Here is a 17998-nt window from a genome sequence, read left to right on the forward strand (position 1 = left end):
CTTAGTACAGCCCGGGCTTTTGAGCTACCCAGAGTGTCAGAAGTCCGTTCTTAGTACAGTCCGGGACTTTCAGCTACCCAGAGCGTCAGAAGTCAGATCTTAGTACAGTCCGGGACTTTTGAGCTACCCAGAGCGTTAGAAGTCAGTTCTTAGTACAGTCCGGGACTTTTGAGCCACCCAGAGCGTCAGAAGTCAAGTTTCAAGTACAGTACGGCAAGTCAGTGTTTTTGAAGCGTCAGTAAGCGTTGGTCAGCCCCCAGCCGGCGTCAAGACAGCGCTGAAAGGCATTTTTCTTCAAATGTCCCATTTTGTACCTAGTTGAGCCAGAGCAGTATCCCACTCATTCCCTTCTCCCATCCCCAATATCAAATAAACAAAACAAACCAAAGATGCCGGACTGGTCTTTGACTCAAATCTCACACTTGGGTATTCAGCTTAAATGGGCTGAAGGTATCACCGGTGACCATGGCAGACCCACATCAGGCCCAATGCCTGGAAAATCTGCGACATGAGGAAATACCGAGAGTGATTGAAACACTTTGGGCAGATAAATACGATTAGGATTTGTCTGTGTGTACCTCAGACTGAAAAGAGGGACATTTAAAGGGGCAACACAGGAAAGAGAAATTTAGTTCCCAATAATGACCAGTGACGAGAGCTATGATAAAATAATATCCTATTACCTCCTCCCGATGCCAGTTCCAGCAATGTCTTCTCTGTAAAATCCTCGAATGCGGAACTTCCTGTCTGTATCTGACATCACTTCCTGTTTGCACCTGACAACTTCCTATCTTCCATAGAGACCTCCCGGGTAGAAATGAGATCAGCACCTTGTGGAGCGCAGAGGAACCGCAGCCCAGAGAAACGTCTCGTAGAATGAATACTTTTCTCTTTGTAAATGTCGTACAGATGGGCCAATTCACAGGCAGGGGCAGGGCAATGGAATATTACATTTCTTTTTTTGCCTTAGTACATGTCCCCCAGGGCATTGCCCAGCACCCCCCATGCCATTTAATTTATCCATTGCCTATTGGAAACCCCTTGCGCAGTCTAGGATTAAAAAGCTTCTCGTCCAACTTCATTGTGTGACTGCGTGTCTTCTTTTGAGACCTGAGATTATATAACTTCCTACCAATGCTATAGTCACCATTCAAAGATATATATATACAGTATCTCACAGAAGTAAGTACACCCCTCAAATGTTTGTAAATATTTTATTCTATCTTTTCATGTGACAACACTGAAGAAATGACACTTTGCTACAATGTAAAGTAGTGAGTGTACAGCTTGTATAACAGTGTAAATTTGCTGTCCCCTCAAAATAACTCAACACACAGCCATTAATGTCTAAACCGCTGGCAACAAAAGTGAGTACACCCCTAAGTGAAAATGTCCAAAATGGGTCCAAAGTGTCAATATTTTGTGTGGCCACCATTATTTTCCAGCACTGCCTTAACCCTTTTGGGTATGGAGTTCACCAGACCTTCACAGGTTACCACTGGAGTCCTCTTCCCCTCCTCCATGATGACATCACAGAGCTGGTGGATGTTAGAGACCTTGCGCTCCCCCACCTTCCGTTTGAGGATGCACCACAGATGCTCAGTAGAGTTTAGGTCTGGAGACATGCTTGGCCAGTCCATCACCTTTACCCTCAGCTTCTCTAGCAAGGCAGTGGTCGTCTTGGAGGTGTGTTTGGGGTCGTTATCATGTTGGAATACTGCCCTGCGGCTCAGTCTCCGAAGGGAGGGGATCATGCTCTGCTTCAGTATGTCACAGTACATGTTGGCATTCATGGTTCCCTCAATGAACTGTAGCTCCCCAGAGCCGGCAGCACTCATGCAGCCCCAGACCATGACACTCCCACCACCATGCTTGACTATAGTATAGACACACTTGTCTTTGTACTCCTCACCTGGTTGCCGTTACACACGCTTGACACCATCTGAACCACAATAAGTTTATCTTGGTCTCATCAGACCACAGGAGATGGTTCCAGTAATCCATGTCCTTAGCCTGCTTGTCTTCAGCAAACTGTTTGCAGGCTTTCTTGTGCATCATCTTTAGAAGAGGCTTCCTTCTGGGAAGACAGCCATGCAGACCAATTCGATGCAGTGTGCGGCGTATGGTCTGAGCACTGACAGGCTGACCCCCCACCCCTTCAACCTCTGCAGCAATGCTGGCAGCACTCATACGTCTATTTCCCAAAGACAACCTCTGGATACGACGCTGAGCACGTACACTCAACCTCTTTGGTCGACCATGGCGAGGCCTGTTCTAAGTGGAACCTGTCCTGTTAAACCGCTGTATGGTCTTGGCCACCACCATGCTGCCGCAGGGTCTCAGGGTCTTGGCAATCTTCTTATAGCCTAGGCCATCTTTATGTAGAGCAACAATTCTTTTTTTCAGATCCTCAGAGAGTTCTTTGCCATGAGGTGCCATGTTGAACTTCAATTTGTGAGGTCAGGTACTGATGTTGGGTGAGAAGGCCTGGCTCACAGTCTGCGCTCTAATTCACCCCAAAGGTGTTCTATCGGGTTGAGGTCAGGACTTTGTGCAAGCCAGTCAAGTTCCTCCTCCTCAAACTCGCTTGTCCATGTCTTTATGGACCTTATGCTCAAACATTCCCATAGACACTCCTAAACCCTGTGGACAGCCTTCCCAGAAGAGTCAAAGATGTTATAGGTGCAAAGGGTGGGCCAACTCAATACTGAATCCTACGAACTAAGACGGGGATGCCATTGAATTTCATGTGCGTGTAAAGGTAGGTGTCCCAATACTTTTGACAATATAGTTTATATACACATATATATCATATCCCCCCTAATTGTCTGCTCTCCATGGAGAATAAGCTTAATGTTTTTAGTCGTTCCTCATGACTAAAATCCTTCAGCCCCAGAACAGAGATCCTCTGTCCCCTAGAACTGAGGTTCCCCATCCCCCATAACTGAGGTCCACCATAACTGAGATCCTCCATCCCCTAAATCGAGGTCCTCCATAACTGAGATTCTCCATCCTTATAACTAAGGTCCTCCATAACAAAGATCCTCCATTCCCCATAGCTTATGTCCTCCATCTCCCCATAAAGGAGGTCCTCCATAACTGAGATCCTTCATCCCCATTACTAAAGTTCTCCATAAATTAGATCCTCCAATCTCCATAACTAAGGTCCTCCATCCTCCATAACTAAGGTCATACATACTCCATAACTGAGATCCTTCATCCCCCATAACTGAGGTCCTCCAGCCTCTTTATTAGCTTTTTAATGCAAGTTAATAGTCTGCTGGCCTTGCATGCTGCAGCTTAGGATGCATGCAATTGCTGAGTCTGTCATCTACGAGGACCCCCAGATCCTTTTCCATCCTTGATTCCCCCAGGGGTTCTCCCCCAAACCAGTACCAGTACCCTCCATTCATATATATATAGCTCCCAAGTGCATTACTTTACCTTTTCTGTTATATAGCTGTGCACCCCTTTGTTTTATCAAGGTCTTCTGGTAGAGTTGCTATACCCTGTTGTGAGGTTATGACCATGCTTACTTTTGTATCATCAGCAAACACCAAGATGGAACTATTTATTCTAACCTCTATATCGTTTGTGACCAAGTTAAACAGAATTGGTCCCAGGACAGAGCCCTGCACATACAGCTTACTCTAGACCATTCAGGAAATATGCCATTAATTACTACTCTCTGGACGTGCTCCTGTAAACAGTTTTATATCCAGGTAAGTACCAAGTCCTCAATTTCAAAATATTGTAATTTGAAATTTAAGTGTTTATAGAGTACTGTGCCAAATGCTTTAGCTAAATGTAGCTGCACTATGTCCACAGGCCTTACTCATCCAGATTACATCTTACCTTCTCATAGAATGTTAACAGGTTGGTCGGGCAAGAATGGTCCTTCATAAATCCATGTTGGTTACTACTAACGATACTATTTTCAACAGCAAATTTTTGGATATGGTCCTTTATCATCCCCTCCAATAGTTTACATACTATTGATGTCAGGCTGACTGGTCTGTAGTTTCCAGGTATGTATCTTGGCCCTTATTTTCAATATTGATACCACAATTGCTTTTCACCAATCAACTGGTACCATTCCAGTAAGTACACTTTCCCTAAAAATGATAACCAAAGCTCTGGCTATAACATAGCCAAGCTCTTTGAGAACTCTCGGATGTAAGCCATCCAGTCCTTGTGATTCACATTAGGTTTTCAAGTCTTTTTTGAACACTGGTACATTCAATATTTTGTTATTAACCTTGCTGACTTATACCCATCCCTTTCATTTATATAAACTGAGCAGAATATATGTAATACAGTTGCCTTCTCCCTGTCACTTGTGACTGACTCCCCTGGTCATCTTTTATGGGGCCAATATGCTCTGACCTCGCCTTTTTCCTATTAATATTTTTTTTTTTAAAAAACATTGGTGATTTTTTTTCTCTCTCTTGCACAATACGTCTTTTTGTGATCTATAGTGATCTATTTTGGCATGCCCTGATCGCACTCTGGAATTTCCCAATGTGTCATGGTTCTCGCCGTGGCTTTCAGATGGTCAGGCATGGCCGCCGCTAAGTACCTAGCAGGGGATTTGAACCTGCATACCTTGATGTTCTGTCCTGTTATCCTACCCCTGAGCCACACTTCAGCTAATATGGATCCAGTCTTGTTTATCTGACATTGCCTACAGCACTAGGGGGCTGGACTTTACCTGAGAATGCTCCTGTCTCTCATTGTCCACCTGAAGCTAATTGCTCATTTAAGCAAGTTATAAAACACTGCCTCTCCCTGAGAGCAGTGTGAGTTCATGGATCATTGTTGCTGCTTGACAGACTTAGTTCCTGTGTTCCAGACTGACTATGGCTTCTGTCTGTACCTTCGCTCCATGTTGATCCTGCGACCTTATCTTCCTCCCATCTCCTGATCCTTATCCGGACTCGTGTCATCCAGTGACTACAGTTATTCCTGGACTTCCCTTCCATTGTATTCCTGCCCGTCCTGCTTATTGGAGCACCTTTCCTGCCAAGACCCCGTGCACAGATTCACAGCCCAGGTGGTTTCCTTACCTGGTCACCTTGGACTGTGGATATCTGCAAGGGTGAGCGTACATCTCTGCGTTACAAACTCCAATAAAGGTAAGCCCTGACATAATGAACTGACCATATAGAGTCTGCAGCGATGTGCAAGCAGCTCACCCAGCAGGTGTCCAGCCTGGCCCAGACTGTGTCAGAGTTGCAGCAAGAAGTGCTGATACTTAAAGGCACAGTACACCCAGCCCTTGAACCTGCACATCCAGAACCCTATATCTTGTTACCTGACAGATTCAATGGTTCCCGTTCCTCATTTACAACCTTCCGGATGGATTGTAAGCTCCTGTTTGTCCTTAAGCCCAGGACCTATTACAGTGACTTTATCAAGGTTCATTCCGATATTAATCTGCTTTCCGGAAGGGTGAAGACATGGGCATACCAGAAGCTGCAGGAGAAAAGTCCTATCTTGGACAATTGGAAGTCATTTATAATGGCCATGGACTCGCAGTGTCTTACCTCCCAGAAAGCTACTTCCAGGCCTGCTCCAGGTTCCCGCAGACCCCGGATACCTAGAGAAAAAGGAAACCCATATGAATATGATGACTCTGCCTGGTCATGGTACAAGCCTGCCTTCAACAGCCGGCCTTGTCACCCTGACACTACCCCAATATGTCTTGATCCTCCAGAGCCTAAAGAGGAGCCCATGGAGATTGGCGTTGTGCGCACCAGGCTGTCTTCCAAAGAAAGAGACCATAGGAGAAACAGTGGCCTTTGTTTCTATTGTGGAGAGAGGGGACATTTTATCACTTTTTACCCAACTCGTCCATCCAGGCCTAAGGCTTTCCCAGTGGATACCATGCGGATCCGTCCTGTCTTCCCAGAAACACAGCCTGGAATCTGCCAAGGTTTCTGGCAGCCCTGTCCCCGTTCTGTGACTGAAAAGGGCACCCAGACTATGGCAATCGTTGAAACCAATACCCCTGTGGAAGTCCCTCCTCCAGCTTCAGTAATGTCTGTACCTCTTCCCAAAGAAACTCCTGTTCTAGCAAGCACCTTCATTAATTCCTGCCTTGACAACGAAGTTCTTTAACCTGACTGCACATTTGTTTCTAATGGCACAGTGGTACATAAGCAGGATCTGAGGATCTTCGAAGAAGCATTAAAAGCTGCGAATGCCTCCCCTGAAAAAGACCTCTGCAAAGAACCTGTTCTTGCCTGGAGGATGTCCTTAAGGGGGGGTACTGTCACGGTTCTCGCCGTGGCTTTCAGACGGTCAGGCGTGGCTGCTACTAAGTACCTAGTGGGGGATTTGAACCTGCGTACCTTGATGTTTTGTCCTGTTATGCTACCTCTGAGCCACACTTCAGCGCATATGGATCCAGTCTTGTTTATCTGACATTGCCTGCAGCAGTCCGCAAGGGGCTGGACTTTACCTATGTATAATCCTGTCTCTCATTGTCCACCTGAAGCTAATTGCTCATTTAAGCAAGCTATAATACGCTGCCTCTCCCTGAGAGCAGTGTGAGTTCATTGATCATTGTTCCAGTTTGACAGACTTAGTTCCTGTGTTCCAGACCGGCGTTTGTCCGTACCTTTGCTCCGTGTTGATCCTGCGACCTTATCTTCCTCCCATCTCCTGATCCTTATCCGGACTCGTGTCATCCAGTGACTACAGTTATTCCTGGACTTCCCTTCCATTGTATTCCTGCCTTTCCTGCCAAGCCCCCGTGCACGGATTCACAGCCCAGGTGGTTTCCTTACCTGGTCACCTTGGACTGTTGATATCTGCAAGGGTGAGTGTACATCTCTGCATTACAGACTCCAACAAAGGTAAGCCCTAACACAATGCACTAGTTATATTTTTGGAATGTCCATTATGACCCCTTGGCCTTGTGTTTATTAAAGAACGTTTTGTTTCTTGCGGGTAATACTTTTATTATAAATTTATTTTCATACTAAAAAAAAGTAAACATTTTGTTTTTTGTCAGGTAAATATAAAATGTTAAATCTGAAAAGGTAATATTTTCCTCTTTCAGCCAGCAGGTGGTAATCTACATGCAAGTAAAAAATAACTGAGATCCTCCATCCCCCATAATTGAGGTCCTCCGTAACTGAGGTCCTCCATCTCCCATAACTAAGGTCATACATCGTCCATAACTGAGATTCTCCACTCCCCATAACTGAGGTCCTCCATAACTGAGATTCCCCATCCCCCATAATTAAGATCATACATCGTCCGTAACTGAGAACCTCCATCCCCCATAACTAAGGTCCTCCATAACTGAGATCCTCCATCCCCCATAACTGAAGTCATACATCGTCCACAAATGAGATCCTCAAACCCCAATTACTGAGGTCCTCCATCTCCCATAACTAAAGCCCTCCATAACTTGAATCCTCCATCCCCACTAACTGAGATCCTCCATTTCCCATAACTAAGGCCCTCCGTAACTGAGATCCACCAGCTCCCTTATTAGCTTTGTTGTCCTTTCTCTGGACTAACTCCAGTTTCACCACATCCTTCCTGAGGAGTGGTGACCGGAACTGGAAGGCATACTCAAGCAAAAAAGGACAACTACTGCACCCCGATTGTCAGTCCAGTCACGTAGGATGATCTCCCTTTTCTTTATCCACAAGCTATATCTAAATTTTCCCTCCCCAAAATTTCTTTCTTAGAAGCTTCCGCTGAAAACCAATGGATATTAGACTACACTCCTTGAGGGACCCAACCAGCTGTGACACCCCTTCCTTCTCTCTCCTAGAGGGACCCAACCAGCTGTGCCACCCCCCCCCCTTCTTTCTTCTAGCACAGTAAGCCAGACAGAATGCTAAAGTCTTTACTGAACTTTCTTTCTTTATAAAGTGTTTCTTACATGATAAAGATCAGAGGAACGCTCAGCCACGTGTTTTCTGAGGTGTATATCAAGGTGTGCTTCTTCCCAGTGTGAGATCTCTGATGTACGGCAAAATATGATCCATATAGAAGACATTTCCCGCACTCAGGACACTAATACACCTCGAGAGTGGTGTGGGTTCTCTGATGTCTGTAAAGATGGGACTTCTGTGGAAAACATTTCCCGCACTCAGGACAGGAATATGGTTTCACCCCCGTGTGACATCTCTGATGTATAACAAGATGTGATCTCAGTCTAAAACATTTCCCACACTCATGGCATGGATAAGGCTTCTCCCCAGTGTGAGATCTGTAATGTTTACCCAGTTCTGATTTACAAAGAAAGTCTTTTCCACACTCAGAACAGGAATACGGCTTCTCACCAGTGTGTAATCTTTGGTGTCTGGAAAGATGGGCCTTCTGTGAAAAACATCTCCCGCACTCAGTACAGGAATACGGCTTCTCCCCCGTGTGACATCTAAAATGTATTGTGAGGTCTGATTTACAAAGAAAACCTTTCCCACACTCAGAACAGGAATGAAGCTTCTCTACCCTGTGATATCTCTGACATACAGAAAGAATTAGCTCAGCGCTAAAACATCTCCCACATTCAGGACAGGAAAATGTCCTCTCCCCCTGAATTCTGGCCCCATCCCTCACAGTACGAGGTTGCTCAGAGTCAGAGGGATTCCATGGTCTATCCACACTGTGAAGTCCACCATCCATAGTTGAGCTCATTGTCGTTTCTCCTCCACAATCTCCTGTGATGTCCTCATCTTCCATTTTACAACCTGGAGAAAAAGTGAGACGATCCTTTGAGGGTTTCTCCATGGCGTGTCCTGGAAAAATATAAAAACATCATCAATAGATCTGAGAGGGTTACTTCACTTCCATCAAGATTCCATCTGGATCAGGTAGATATGAGTGAGCAGATGTTCTCTCTGCATGTTCCATATTGGGTGATACTACTCAGCTCCCATCCTACGTTGGACCAATCAGTGTGCAGTAACAGAGCAGAGATAGGAGAAGAATATATTACGGGTCACCTGTTCTGATCTCTGTAGGAGTGTCCTCCTCTATGATTGTCCTCGTCATTCCAGCCTCCTCCGTATATTGCTGATCATCCCTCACATACGTCTCTTCTACTTCACCCTCAACTTTCATCTTCATCAGATCTTCACCCTAAACCAACAGAATGGCAGAAAATAACATCTGTAACATAGAAGTATTTATGATGTGAGATCACATAGAAAATATCATCTTGTAGAGTCCACACATCGTCTCCACATGTCAGAGTGTTCAATCACTTTATGTTCCCGACCCTCAACTCCACCTACCTGATGATGGTGAGGGATGGTGTGACATTCCTGTGTGGAATCCCGGGAATACAGAGGACGGGGGCATCTCTCTGGTGGGTTCCTGGTATTAGGTGGCTCCATCATAATGTCCTTGTAGAGATCCTTATGTCCATCAGAATGTTCCTTCATCACCTCATACTCCTCATCTTCATACTCTTCCTTAACAATAATATTATAATCCCCGAGGTTTCCATTCTGAACAAATAAAAGGACGTTTAAGGTAACATACGTGCTTATGTATCAATAAAAACTACTAGTGATTGTTCCTCATCTACCTGATGATGGTGGGGGATGGTGTGACCTTCCTGTGTGGAATCCTGGGAATACAGAGGACGGGGACATCTCTCTGGTGGGTTCCCATTACTGGATCCATCTGTAGGAAACACACACACTGACTGAATACATTGTTTCTATGTGTTTATCAGATGATGGGGGATCTAGGTGGATCCTCCGTACTGCTCTCTCCTTTACAATAAAGTCTCCTCTTACCCGGTGATGTGAGGGGCGGCTGATTCTCCATCATGACGTCCTTGTAGAGATCCTTGTGTCCTTCTAAATACTCCCACTCCTCCATGGAGAAATAGACAGTGACATCCTGACACCTTATAGGAACCTGACACACACAATGATACAGTCACCATCCAGACTCATCCCTTGTCTGTTACTGGATAATGTCCCAGAATTCCCAGCACCGCTCACCTCTCCTGTCAGCAGCTCCATCATCTTCTTGGTGACTTCTAGAATCTTCTCCATGTTGTGTCTCTCAAGTTTTAGGGAGTCACATGGAGGCACTGTGATGGTCATATGATCACCTGACTTCAGAAGAAGAAATCTCTGTATTGAGGAACCAATAGGAATATCATGTTACAATCCCAGAATCCTCCTCACCTCTCTCTTCAGGTTTTTGTTTTTTTAATAGAGATAAGAGTGATGTCATGTGACCTCCCAGAATCCTCCTCACCTCTCCGGTCAGCAGGTAGATGATCTCCAGGGTGAAGTTTAGTATCTTCTTAGTCATGTGACTCTGGGTCTCCTCCATCCTCATTGGTCATGTGATCTATACAGGTTTCCTGTAGACCGATAAATGGTTGTACAATATTAGGATGGGGACGTATGGGGGGAATAATACGAGTGACATTCAGTTTACAGTTTCCTGTGTTTTTGGGCTTCTGGGAGTCTCTCACCCTTTGACCTTTATGTCTACATAAAACCCTAATCTCTGCACATCTCCAAAATTGAGAAAATGTTTTCCGGTCCTGTACGTGGGGAAATGTTCTCACTCTGAAGGGGTTATTCTACGTTTCCACACTAAATATGTGTATTTTATCACCCGCTGGAGATAAAAGACGTCAAATTGACTATGGAGGAGGAGGACAGAAATGACGGGGGTTACTAAGCACACAAAGCATTCCTCTCAACTTAGTGAGATGGAAATGAAAGACGAGATGGAAAAGAAAGCTGTTTTTAGCAACAAATATTAACTTAGAGGCCACACCCCCCTATATACAAACCATAAAGACTTAAAGCCCAAATCTCCAAAAAAAGTATTGCCTGTAAAGATTCTCTACCTGTGCCATCATATAAAATTCTGATGCTGACCAAACTCCATATGAAATCTTCTTCAGAAACCAAAAAGTACATCTCCTGGTCCCCCATGGCAGTTTTTCCATTTACTTGTATCCATGTCCATGTACTGTGTCCCATACCCTGTCCTGTCCCATACTCTGAGGAGAAACCTCAGAGTTCTATAGCGGACCAGGAAACCGGCACTTCCCATTCGTGTAGGTTCCTGAAGAAGTCTTCAGCAGTCAGTGGAGCTCCGTGTTCCTGTACTGTCCATGTACCATGTCCTGTAGTGATGAGGAGACCAGTGGGAGGAACAACAGATATAGAGGACCCGGAGGGTCCTGAAGAAAAATTCAGCCGGCATCGGAGCTCTGTTCAGAGAGGTACAAATGTACCTTTACAGATGTAGCACCCTACAAGGTAGGTGCTAGGTAAACTATAGTGGGCCTTGTCTGCTTAACAGCAGGGCCATGATTTTCAGCTGGGCTGTCATGTCTCCCCGGTGTGGCTACTGAGACTGGGGAGTCTCCCCACTGTGCTCAATGAGAGGGTTCTCATCGGGCAGTGGAGGAAATCCAGCCAATGGCACACCCAGGCTTGTATCTATCCCAGAAAGGCAGATTCTGCTGCACAGCATTCTGGGAGTGGGTATAAGTTTGAGGGGAGCACATGACGCAGCATCTTTGGCGGGACCCTGAGTCCCAGGAGGGAGAGTACAGCTGTCTCTCCTCCTGTCAGAGGAACCGGGTGTCCCGGGCGGCTTGCCTGAGGGGACAGAGGGCTGAACTGAGCAGCAGAGAGGATCCGATGTGCCGAGGACCAGCGGAGCTGAGAGCGGTCAAGTTTCAGGAAAGCATTCCCAGTTTGTGAGTACTGCAAACTGCCCCTGGGGGTCTGCCTAGCGGAGAGAGGACCACTCCGGTGAAGGTCGGAGGGATCCGGAAGTTAGCTAGCCAGTGCAGGAGCAAAGAGTAAAGGGGGTGCCAGTATGTGGACCCTGAATTGTAGAGGGGTGCCTAGTGAGAGGACCCTGAAGTGTAAAGGGGTGCCTAGTGAGAGGACCCTGAATTGTAGAGGGGTGCCTAGTGAGAGGACTCTGAAGTATAGAGAGGGTGCCTAGTGAGAGGACCCTGAAGTGTAGAGGGGGTGCCTAGTGAGAGGACCATGAAGTGTAGAGGGGGTGCCTAGTGAGAGGACCCTGAAGTGTAGATGGGGTGCCTAGTTAGAGGACCCTGAAGTGTAGAGAGGGTGCCTAGTGAGAGGACCCTGAAGTGTAGAGGGGGTGCCTAGTGAGAGGACCCTGAAGTGTAAAGAGGTGCCTAGTGAGAGGACCCTGAAGTGTAAAGGGGGTGCCTAGTGAGAGGACCCTGAAGTGTAGAGGGGGTGCCTAGTGAGAGGACCCTGAAGTGTAGAGGGGGTGCCTAGTGAGAGGACCCTGAAGTATAGAGAGGGTGCCTAGTGAGAGGACCCTGAAGTGTAGATGGGGTGCTTAGTGGGAGGACCCTGAAGTGCAAAGGGGGCGCCAGCGGTTGGGCCCTGAAGTGCTAAAGTGTACATTGTGCCGTGTACAGTGCTGAGAGTTGCAGCAGCAGAAGCAGTTACAGAAGCTACCTCAGTCAGGGAGGACTGGAGGGAGCAGTGTTCAGGACTTTCGAGCTAACCAGAGCTTTAGAAGTCAGTTCTTAGTACAGTCCGGGACTTTTGAGCTAACCAGAGTGTCAGAAGTCAAGTTCAAGTACAGTACAGCAAGTCAGTGTTTTTCAAGCGCCAGTAAGCGTTGGTCGGCCCCCAGCCGGCGTCAAGACAGCGCTGAAAGGCATTTTCTCCAAAGTGTCCCATTTGTACCTAATTGAGCCAGAGGAGTATCCCACTCATTCCCTTCTCCCATCCAGAGGAGTATCCCACTGATTTCCCTCTCCCATCCAGAGGAGTATCCCACTCATTCCCTTCTCCCATCCAGAGGAGTATCCCACTCATTCCCTTCTCCCATCCAGAGGAGTATCCCACTCATTCCCTTCTCCCATCCAGAGGAGTATCCCACTCATTTCCCTCTCCCATCCAGAGGAGTATCCCACTCATTCCCTTCTCCCATCCAGAGGAGTATCCCACTCATTCCCTTCTCCCATCCAGAGGAGTATCCCACTCATTTCCCTCTCCCATCCAGAGGAGTATCCCACTCATTCCCTTCTCCCATCCAGAGGAGTATCCCACTCATTCCCTTCTCCCATCCCCAATATCGAATAACCGAAACAAACCAAAGATGCTGGATTGGTCCTTGACTCAAATCTCACACTTGGGTATTCAGCTTAAATGGGCTGAAGGTGTCACCGGTAACCATGGCAGACCCACATCAGGCCCAATGCCTGGAAATCCCGCTACACAGAGAAAACTTTTATTTGGTATTGACGTTTGGTGACAATGTGATCAGTTAAACCCACTTAAGTCTCATTTCACCATGACTTTTCTTTTATACCGGTGTTTTCACTTCAATACAGGGAATCGTCTGAAATCTGAGGAAATACTGAGAGCGATAGAAACACTTTGGGCAGATAAATACGATTACGATTTGTCTGTGTGTACATCAGACTGAAAAGAGGGACATTTAAAGGGGCAACACAGGACAGAGAAATTTGGTTCCCAATAATGGCCAGTGATGAGAGTTATGATAAAATAATATCTTATTACCTCCTCCCGTTGCCAGTTCCAGCAATGTCTTCTCTGTAAATCATCGAACAAGGAACTTCCTGTCTGTATCTGACATCACTTCCTGCTTGTACCTGACAACTTCCTATCTTCCACAGAGACTTCCTGGGTAGAAATGAGATCAGCACCTTGTGGAGCGCAGAGGAACTGCGGCCCAGAGAAGCATCTCGTAGTGTGAATACTTTTCTCTTTGTAAATGTCGTAAAAAGCTTCTCATCCAACTTCATTGTGTGACTGCGTGTCTTCTTTAGAGACCTGAAATTATATAGCTTCCTACCAATGCTAGAGTCACCATTCAAAGATTTGTATATATATACACACACACACACACACACAGTATCTGACAAAATTAAGTACACCCCTCTCACATTTTTGTAAATATTTTATTCTATCATTTCATGTGACAACACTGAAGAAATGACACTTTGCTACAATGTAAAGTAGTGAGTGTACAGATTGTATAACAGTGTAAATTTGCTGTCCCCTCAAAATAACTCAACACACAGCCATTAATGTCTAAACCGCTGGCAACAAAAGTGAGTATACCCCTAAGTGACAATGTCCAAATTGGGCCCAATTAGCCATTTTCCCTCCCCGTTGTCATGTGACTCGTTAGTGTTACAAGGTCTCAGGTGGGAATGGGAAGCAGGTGTGTTAAATTTGGTGTTATCGCTCTCACTCTCTCAAACTGGTCACTGGAAGTTCAACCTGGCACCTCATGGAAAAGAACTCTCTGAGGATCTGAAAAAAGAATTGTTGCTCTACATAAAGATGGCCTAGGCTATAAAAAGGTTGCCAAGACCCTGAAACTGAGCTGCAGCACGGTGGCCAAGACCATACAGCGGTTTAACAGGACAGGTTCCACTCAGAACAGGCCTCGCTATGGTCGACCAGGCAAGTTGAGTGCACGTGCTCAGCGTCATATCCAGAGGTTGTCTTTGGGAAATAGACGTATGAGTGCTGCCAGCATTGCTGCAGAGGTTGAAGGGGTGGGGGGGTCAGCCTGTCAGTGCTCAGACCATACGCCGCACACTGCATCAAATTGATCTGCATGGCTGTCATCCCAGAAGGAAGCCTCTTCTAAAGATGATGCACAAGAAAGCCAGCAAACAGTTTGCTGAAGACAAGCAGACTAAGGACAGTGATTACTGGAACCATGTCCTGTGGTCTGATGAGACCAAGATAAACTTATTTGGTTCAGATGGAGTCAAGCATGTGTGGCGGCAACCAGGTGAGGAGTACAAAGACAAGTGTGTCAAGCATGGTGGTGGGAGTGTCATCGCTTGGGGCTGCATGAGTGCTGCCGGCACTGGGGAACTACAGTTCATTGAGGGAACCATGAATGCCAACATGTACTGTGACATACTGAAGCAGAGCATGATCCCCTCCCTTCAGAGACTGGGCCGCAGGGCAATATTCCAACATAACAACCCCAAACACACCTCCAAGATTACCACTGCCTTGCTAAAGAAGCTGAGGGTAAAGGTGATGGACTGGCCAAGCATGTCTCCAGACCTAAACCCTATTGAGGATCTGTGGGGCATGCTCAAATGGAAGGTGGAGGAGTGCAAGGTCTCTAACATCCACCAGCTCTGTGATGTCATCATGGAGGAGGGGAAGAGGACTCCAGTGGCAACCTGTGAAGCTCTGATGAACTCCATCCCAAAGAGGATTAAGGCAGTGCTGGAAAATAATGGTGACCACACAAAATATTGACACTTTGGGCCCAATTAGGACATTGTCACTTAGGGGTGTACTCACTTTTGTTGCCAGCGGTTTAGACATTAATGGCTGTGTGTTGAGTTATTTTGAGGGGACAGTAAATTTACACTGTTATACAAGCTGTACACTCACTACTTTACATTGTAGCAAAGTCTCATTTCTTCAGTGTTGTCACATGAAAAGATAGAATAAAATATTTACAAAAATGTGAGGGATGTACTTACTTTTGTGAGATACTGTATATACAAATTGTATTGTCAAACGTTTTGGGACATCTGCCCACGAACTTTAATGGCATCCCAGTCTAAAGGCCCGTACACACGTACCGATTGTTGGCCGTGAATTTTCGGCCGCCGCCCGATCGGCCGATTATCGGCTTGTTAGTATGATGCTTCCGACAACCGACTGTGGCTTTTTTCGGCCGAACAAAATCTGGTGTGCAGGCTATAAAATTTTTGTTGGCCGCCAGCAGAACGGCCGATTGTTCCTCAGTCAGTACAGATTTCGGCCGACAAAAATCAGATGATCAAGACTGGGCATGCTCAGAGAAGAAAAAACACACGAAAAGTAGACCAGAACATGACATCAATTCTGCAGTTGGTTGTTGTTGGCCGACAAAATTCGTGTGCAGTCTAGAGCACATTTCAACCGACACAACAACACTGGACAAAAGATGGCCGATCGGTCGGCCAACAATCGCTGTCTGTGTAGGTGGCTTTAGTCTGTAGGGTTCAATATTGCGCTGGCCCACCCTTTGTAGCTAAAATGGTGTCAACTCTTCTGGGAAGGCTGTCCACAAGGTTTAGGAGTGTGTCTATGGGAATGTTTGACCATTCTTCCAGAGGAGCATTCATGAGGTCAGGCACTGATGTTGAGTGAGAAGGCCTGGCTCGCAGTCTGCGCTCTAATTCACCCCAAAGGTGTTCTACCGGGTTGAGGTCAGGACTTTGTGCAAGCCAGTCAAGTTCCTCCACCTCAAACTCGCTCATCTTTATGGACCTTGTGCTCAAACATTCCCATAGACACACTCCTAAACCTTGTGGACAGCCTTCCCAGAAGAGTTGGAGCTGTTATAGCTGCAAAGGGTGGGCCAACTCAATATTGAACCCTACAGACTAAGACTGGGATGCCATTAAATTTCATGTGTGTGTAAAGGTAGATGTCCCAATACTTTTGACAATATAGTTTATATATACATACTGTATATATCATATCCCCTCCTAATCATCTTCTCTTCATGGAGAATAAGCTTAATATTTTTAGTCGTTCCTCATAACCGAAATCCTCTAGCCCCTATATCAGAGATCCTCTGTCCCTTATAATGGAGGTTCACCATCCTCCATTACTGAGGTCCACCATAACTGAGATTCTCCATCCCCCAAAACCGAGGTCCTCCATAACCGAGGTCCTCCATCCTACATAACTGAGGTCCTCCAGTCCCTATAACTAAGGTCTTCCATCCTCCATAACTGAGGTGCTCCATAACAGAGATGTCCATCCATCCCCCCATAACTGAGATACTTCATCCCCATAACTAAAGTTCTCCATAAATGAGATCCTCCAACCCCAATAACGGAGTTCTTTCAGCCCCCATAACTAAGGTCCTCCATGACTGAGATCCTTCATACCCCATAACTGAGGTCCTCCATAACCAAGATTCTTCACCCCCTCCTAAGATCCTCCACCCCCCATATCTGAAATCCTCCAGCCACCATAACTGAGATCCTCCAGCCACTATAACTAAGGTCATAGATCCTCCATAACTGAGATCCTTCATCCCCCATAACTGAGGTCCTCCATAACCAAGATCCTCCACCCCCTCCTAAGATCCTCCATCCCCCATATCTGAGGTCCTCCAGCCACCATAACTAAGGTCATACATCCTCCATAACTGAGATCCTTCATACCCTATAACTGAGGTCCTCCATAAAAAAGATCCTCCACCCCCTCCTAAGATCCTCCATCCCCCATAACTGAGATCCTTCATTCCCCATAACTGAGGTCCTCCATAACCAAGATTCTTCACCCTCTCCTAAGATCCTCCACCCCCCATATCTTAAAATCCTCCAGTCACCATAACTGAGATCCTCCAGCCACTATAACTAAGGTCATAGATCCTCCATGACTGAGATCCTTCATACCTTATAACTGAGGTCCTCCATAACCAAGATCCTCCACCCCCTCCTAAGATCCTCCATCCCCCATATCTGAGGTCCTCCAGCCACCATAACTGAGGTCCTCCAGCCACCATAACTAAGGTCATACATCCTCCATGACTGAGATCCTTCATACCCTATAACTGAGTTCCTCCATAAAAAAGATCCTCCACCCCCTCCTAAGATCCCTCATCCCCCATAACTGAGGACCTCCAGCCACCATAACTAAGGTCATACATCCTCCATGACTGAGATCCTTCATACCCTATAACTGAGGTCCTCCATAACCAAGATCCTCCACCCCCTCCTAAGATCCTCCATCCCCCATAACAGAGATCCTTCATTCCCCATAACTGAGGACCTCCAGCCTCTTTATTAGCTTTTTAATGCATGCAAATAGTCTGCTGGGTCTGTCATCTACGAAGACCCCCAGATCCTTTTCCATCCTTGATTCCCCCAGAGGTTCTCCCCCAAACCGGTAACCTCCATTCATATACTCAGCTCCTAAGTTCATTACTTTACATTTTCTGCTATATAGCTGTGCATCCCCTTTCTTTTATCAAGGTCTTC

The 17998-nt window shown here is 46.2% G+C and overlaps 5 protein-coding genes and 1 pseudogene across 6 annotated transcripts in view; all 6 read right to left on the bottom strand.

Annotated features, from left to right (window-relative positions):
- LOC309563953 (uncharacterized protein) overlaps nucleotides 1-9425 on the bottom strand; it is a gene marked incomplete at its 3' end in the record, with an annotated part of 229314 nt that extends 219889 nt beyond the window's left edge. The window contains exon 1 of the mRNA XM_082268583.1: nucleotides 9261-9425. Within this exon, the coding sequence (XP_082124709.1) occupies nucleotides 9261-9410 (150 nt within the window). The 5' untranslated portion in view covers nucleotides 9411-9425. The remainder of the gene's footprint in view (nucleotides 1-9260) is intronic.
- The window catches only part of LOC309563951 (uncharacterized protein), a gene marked incomplete at its 3' end in the record, with an annotated part of 261782 nt that extends 251860 nt beyond the window's left edge, over nucleotides 1-9922 (bottom strand). Inside the window, exons 1-2 of the mRNA XM_082268580.1 lie at nucleotides 9771-9922; nucleotides 9557-9654 (exon numbers count right to left, since the gene is read on the bottom strand). Of these exons, the coding sequence (XP_082124706.1) occupies nucleotides 9557-9654; nucleotides 9771-9855 (183 nt within the window). The 5' untranslated portion in view covers nucleotides 9856-9922. The remainder of the gene's footprint in view (nucleotides 1-9556; nucleotides 9655-9770) is intronic.
- The window catches only part of LOC309564447 (uncharacterized protein), a 714240-nt gene that overhangs the window by 458652 nt on the left and 237590 nt on the right, over nucleotides 1-17998 (bottom strand).
- Nucleotides 1-17998, bottom strand: part of LOC309563950 (uncharacterized protein) — a gene marked incomplete at its 3' end in the record, with an annotated part of 302349 nt that overhangs the window by 279474 nt on the left and 4877 nt on the right. The gene's annotated exons all lie outside the window — the stretch shown is intronic.
- Nucleotides 1-17998, bottom strand: part of LOC309562813 — a 76639-nt pseudogene that overhangs the window by 3496 nt on the left and 55145 nt on the right. The window lies entirely within an intron of this gene.
- On the bottom strand, nucleotides 7902-9101 carry LOC309562853 (uncharacterized protein). The gene is made up of 2 exons (XM_082267172.1): nucleotides 8970-9101; nucleotides 7902-8762 (listed from the first exon to the last, which is right to left on the bottom strand). Exons 1-2 carry the CDS (start codon nucleotides 9091-9093, stop codon nucleotides 8038-8040), a joined length of 849 nt encoding a protein of 282 aa, XP_082123298.1. The 5' UTR covers nucleotides 9094-9101; the 3' UTR covers nucleotides 7902-8037.

This window comes from Pelophylax lessonae, assembly GCF_965119305.1.
Source record: "Pelophylax lessonae genome assembly, chromosome: 9".
Classification (NCBI taxonomy): Eukaryota; Metazoa; Chordata; class Amphibia; order Anura; family Ranidae; genus Pelophylax; species Pelophylax lessonae.

Coding starts and splice junctions, on each gene's coding strand:
- LOC309562853 (XM_082267172.1), bottom strand. CDS start 9,093: ATGAAGATGAAAGTTGAGGGTGAAGTAGAAGAGACGTATGTGAGGGAT. Junction 8,763..8,969: donor TCCTACAGAGATCAGAACAG/GTGACCCGTAAT, acceptor ATATTTTTCCAG/GACACGCCATGGAGAAACCC.